General features: G+C 42.1%; 1 protein-coding gene across 1 annotated transcript in view; it reads left to right on the top strand.

Moving 5' to 3' along the window:
• Positions 1-5000, top strand: part of LOC122255680 (uncharacterized) — a 25195-nt gene that overhangs the window by 17530 nt on the left and 2665 nt on the right. The window contains exons 14-16 of the mRNA XM_086540220.1: positions 458-680; positions 1803-2258; positions 3178-5000. The exon at positions 3178-5000 is cut by the window's right edge and continues 2665 nt beyond it. Of these exons, the coding sequence (XP_086396346.1) occupies positions 458-680; positions 1803-2258; positions 3178-3317 (819 nt within the window). The 3' untranslated portion in view covers positions 3318-5000. The remainder of the gene's footprint in view (positions 1-457; positions 681-1802; positions 2259-3177) is intronic.

Genomic DNA, 5000 nt, shown 5'->3' on the forward strand with positions numbered 1-5000 from the left:
TAATTTATTGATACAGTTAAAAATGCTATCAAAAATACTATTAAAATAATTAGAAATACTATTAAAAATCTACTAAATCGTAGTGCCAGACCAGCTAATTATTCCTTTTAGGTTTATTCATGTAATTTATTGATACAGGTACCAAAGGGTATAATCGTAATCTATTGACATAGTTACTTAATGGGCACACTCGTCTACAAATTTCTTCACTCGAATGCCTTCACAAAGCACTTCAATTCCCAATCACTCGCAACCAGTAAGTCTTCATTATTTTAGCTCCATCTCAACGAATCCAAAGTGCGTCGCGGCAGAACCAGAGGACCCGCTGTTATCATTTATAAGTTCATTATAACAGATAATTGGCAGAAGGAATTCCAACCTTATTAGTTCATTACTGTTTATCCACCATATTTGTAATCTCAGAAAGTATTCTCTCCCCCCCCCCTCAAAAAAAAAGTGTTCGGCTTCGTGCGAAGGAGGGGTCATGCGGCGTGAGGTGACCTGCCTTGACCCCCGGCGACGCCCTTCCGCCGAGTGCCAGAACACCACCAAGCCGCCCTCGCGCCAGCCGTGCCACCTGCACTCCTGCGACGCCCTCCCAGCCACGACTTCGGCTTCGGTGTCGTCTTCGTCGGATTCGGATTCGTCTTCGTTCTTTGTGCCAAGGCCGCCGAACGCAGGTAAACGTATTTTCGATTACTACAGTATTACTAATGTTGTTAATGTATTCGCGTTTTATTTGTAGACTCCAGTACTACTCTTTTATCAATTATTATCATCATTATTTCAGATTTCACTTTTGGTTTTCAAAACCTTGTTTTTTGTGTCTTTGTACAATTTTCCTCACTTGTTCTGAAAAGTTGAAGCACTGAAAACTGATAAAGTTATGTAAGCCTTAACAAGTCTTGACGCTTTAGTGTTACTACCATTTTTCTTTTTGTTTTTGTTTATATCATTAACACTGATATAGTCACCGGCACAAAATCAATCGAAATTAGCCCCGCCCCCTCTCGCCACTTTTCTCCGTCTAGCCAATCAGGTCCTTTGTATTCACTCGCCCTGGCTTGGACACAGCGAGAAACTTGTTCCTGATTGGTCGCGGATACACAGGGGTTGTGGCCGATTTCGCTTGGCATTGTGCCTACAAGTATAGTAGTAGAAATAGCAATATTATCATCAATCTTATCTTTGGCATCAATCGCCATTATCATTAACATTTTTACCACGATCATTATCACCGCCGCCATCTCTTCACTGTAAGTAAAACCATCACGACAGTATTATGCTACATAGTGACGAATCCAAAATAGCGGTCATTCATTCGCCATGCACACTTCCATTACTTTAGCAGATTTTTATCGTATATAACCAGTTATTCATTGATCAGTCACGTTGTTTTAAGAGTCAGTCATTCATTATGCATCCCTTTCATCACCTCAGTCTCGTTGTTTTAAGAATCATTCATTCGTCATGCAGTTTTTCATCGCCTCAGTCACGTTCTTCTAAAAGTCACTCACTTCCTTCATCGCTTCAGACATATCATTCCGAGAGTCATTCACTCGTCATGCGACCCTTCATCGCCTCAGACATATTGATCTGAGAGTCATTCACTAGTCATGCGACCCTTCATCGCCTCGGACATATCATTCTGAGACTCATTAATACGTCATGCAACCCATCATCGCTTCAGACACATCTTTCTGAGATTCATTCATACGTCGCTTCATCGCTTCAGCCACGTTTTTTTATCAACCATGCATACGCCATGCAATCCTTCCCCCGCACATTTTCCCCTCAAACAGAGAGCGGCGACGAAGCAACCACGCCCCACCCTGTCGAGGGCGAGGACAACCCGACAACCGAGAGAAATCCCGAAGGAGTGGAGGACGAGGGCGACGACCGAGAGGGCGAAGGCGCGGCAGAAGGGACGGAGCGAACGGGGGAATATGGCGACGGAGGCGAAGAGGAGAACGAGCTGTTGGTGCTGGAGGAGGAGGAGGAGGGGGAGGAGGGAGAGGAAGAGGAGGAGGAGGGGACAGGCAGCGTTACCAACGTCATTCCCGACAAGGACGCGCAGGGAGATGAGTCCGTAGCCGAGGGCGGAGCTGACCGGAGGGAGGACGAGGAGGAAGCCGAGGAGAAGGAGAAGAAGAAGAGGAAGAGGAAGAAGGAGAAGAAGAAGAAGAACCGGCAGAACAAGGACGAGGAGGAGGAAGAAGAGGCTCCCTCGCAGACGCAGCCAGCGACTGTAGCGCCATGTGAGATACGAGGGGAGGGGAAGGGGGAGGGTGTGGGGCGGAGGGGAGGGGAGGGGAAGGGATGGGGAGGGAGCGGGGTGGGAGGGGAAAGGAAGGGAGAGGAGGAGAGTGGGTGAGAGAGAGGGAAAGGGAGAGGAAAGGAGGGAGAGGGTATGAGAGATAGGAAAGGAGGGAGAGGGAAGGAAGGAGAGGGAGAGGGAGAGGGAGAGGGATAGGGAGAGGGAGAAGGAGGGGGAGAGGGAGAGGGAGAGGGAGAAGGGGGGAAGGAGAGAGAGGGAAAGAGAGAGAGAGAGAAAGAGAGAGGGAAAGAGAGAGAGAGAGAGGGAGAGAGAGAAAGAGAGAGAAAGAGAGAGAGAGAGAAAGAGAGAGAGAGAGGGGGGGGGGGGAAAGAGAGAGAGAGGGGAAAGAGAGAGAGAGAGAGAGAGAGAGAGAGAGAGAGAGAGAGAGAGAGAGAGAGAGAGAGAGAGAGAGAGAGAGAGAGAGAGAGAGAGAGAGAGAGAAAAAGAGAGAGAAATATATATATATATATATATATATATATATATATATATATATATATATATATATATATATATATATATATATACATATAAAAGAGAAAGAGAAAGGGGACATAAACCAGTGTAAAATATACATATATATATATATATATATATATATATATATATATATATATATATATATATATATATATATATATATATATATATATATATATACATACATATATATATCAACAACCAATTGAAATATTGCAATTACAATAAAACCTGATCCAATCTCAAATAATCCCATCAACTCAAAACTCAAATCCCCTATTGCATAAGCTCAGTCCTCACGTATTCAAAAATCCATCTCTCACATTCAAACTCCATGCAATAAACAATCCAATTTATACCCCCTTCTCTCAATATTGCAGCTCTGTCGTGCATAGACCGGATCAAGAACTGTCACCTGGTCTTCCGAGCTCGTATATGCAGGTTGAAATACTACAGCAAGTTATGTTGTCGTACGTGCAACTCAGCCAGAGGAACGGCATATGATGAACGTCGGGCATAAGCAGCAACATGCATCGTTGCACTTGGATGCATACACCTACTTGGGAAATGATGATGATAACGATGGACATGATAATGATGATGATAGATAGACTGAAGAGATAATAAGTGTGGAATGGAGAAGGCATGAGATGTGGATGCTGGAATCTGTTTTTTTTTTTTTTTTTTTTTTTTTTTTTTTTGAGTGAAAAAATATGGTGATGGTGTAGAAGAAGGATTAAAAAAAAGTAACAACAACAAGATGGAAGCTGTACTTGTAAACATTAATTATAAGTTCAATCGATGTGTTACTTATGGAAGCATTGACTTTATAATGTACATGGTGTATGAGTGTTCTTTTGTGGCGATGTTTCTTTGATTTTGGAAATGTGACTTGCAAGTTATTTAAGTTCAAAACATGTTGCGTTCAAGTGTGGATTTATGAAAATGTTCGAAATTAGTATGAAGAGCTTTCGTTAAAAAAATCTGGAAAAGGTGACTGATGATAATGATACCAAAAAAACTAAAAATAAAAAAGGAGGCTATACATATTTTTTTAGCGTCCAATTCTACATATAAAGAAAACGTTGTATAAAGCACAGAAAAGAAAACGAGTGCGTGAAGACTGTGTACAGGGGAAACTCAAATAAATGTGTAGAGCCTCGAAACCCAGTGATGTATGAGGTACACATGATGTGTTGACTCTCTCAGACACTACATAGCGTTAGAAAATAAATATTTGTGTGCAAGAAAGGTCAATGAATAATGTTGTATAGGTAAGGAAGCCTAAGATAATGCATAATCGAGGCTGCGGTGAATAGAGTGGGGTGTCAATGAAAAGAAATATGCATTAACCCACAGGTAATATTAGTTAGTAATATCTTTATCTTTAATGGACCAGATAGTGATAGTAATAATGACTGACATTTTGATGGTGCTACGTTTAACTTGACTCTTTCCTTCTCGAACAAATTACGCAGATCTTTGTTCTTTGTTTTTCAGTCTTTTCCGTCGACGTACATTTTCCCTCTTCCTCTTTCTTTGTTCCACCTTTTTTTTACGTCATTCTAGGAACATCAGGCAATAATTTACATATTCCTTTTGCTTAAATTCTTCCTTTCTTTCATTTCAACTCATTTCCAAAAGGTCTTCCAGACGTCAAATGCCTATAAGTTGTACGAAGTAATTTCACGGAAACCAGATTTCAGCCAAAGGTATCGATGGAGAAGCCTCAGTGAAACCCTCTCCATCCCCTTCTACAGGAGCTTCCTCCTTCCCGTCTTCAGCCGAAGAATTGTTCTTCAAGAATACCTTCTCAGCACCGTTTACCTCTCTAGTACCACACTGCCCGAATCTCTAGTTAATGTTGATGTTGTTGTTTCTCTCTTTTTTTCAAGTAGCTTAGGTTCATTTCATTTCATCTGATCGTTAGCGTGGATATATATATATACACTTTGTGGATACGCTCTCATGGCAACATACTTGTTTCTACTCGCTATGGTCCACCGTCGCGGATTCTGGCGCGAAATACAAAGCGAAAAAGGGGACCATGACGCATTGGATAGTAACCAAAATCGACCCTGACTTTCGCTGTCACTGATATTCTTTGACGTCTGATGTGAATCCTATCCAGACATCCCTTTGAGAGTTGTGTCCGGAAACCACCTATCTTCCGCGGCAGAGCCCGTGACAACGACTACAGTAT

The sequence above is a fragment of the Penaeus japonicus genome, unplaced genomic scaffold (genome assembly GCF_977035675.1).
Source record: "Penaeus japonicus unplaced genomic scaffold, GWHDUDI00000001_assembly GWHDUDI00000009, whole genome shotgun sequence".
Classification (NCBI taxonomy): Eukaryota; Metazoa; Arthropoda; class Malacostraca; order Decapoda; family Penaeidae; genus Penaeus; species Penaeus japonicus.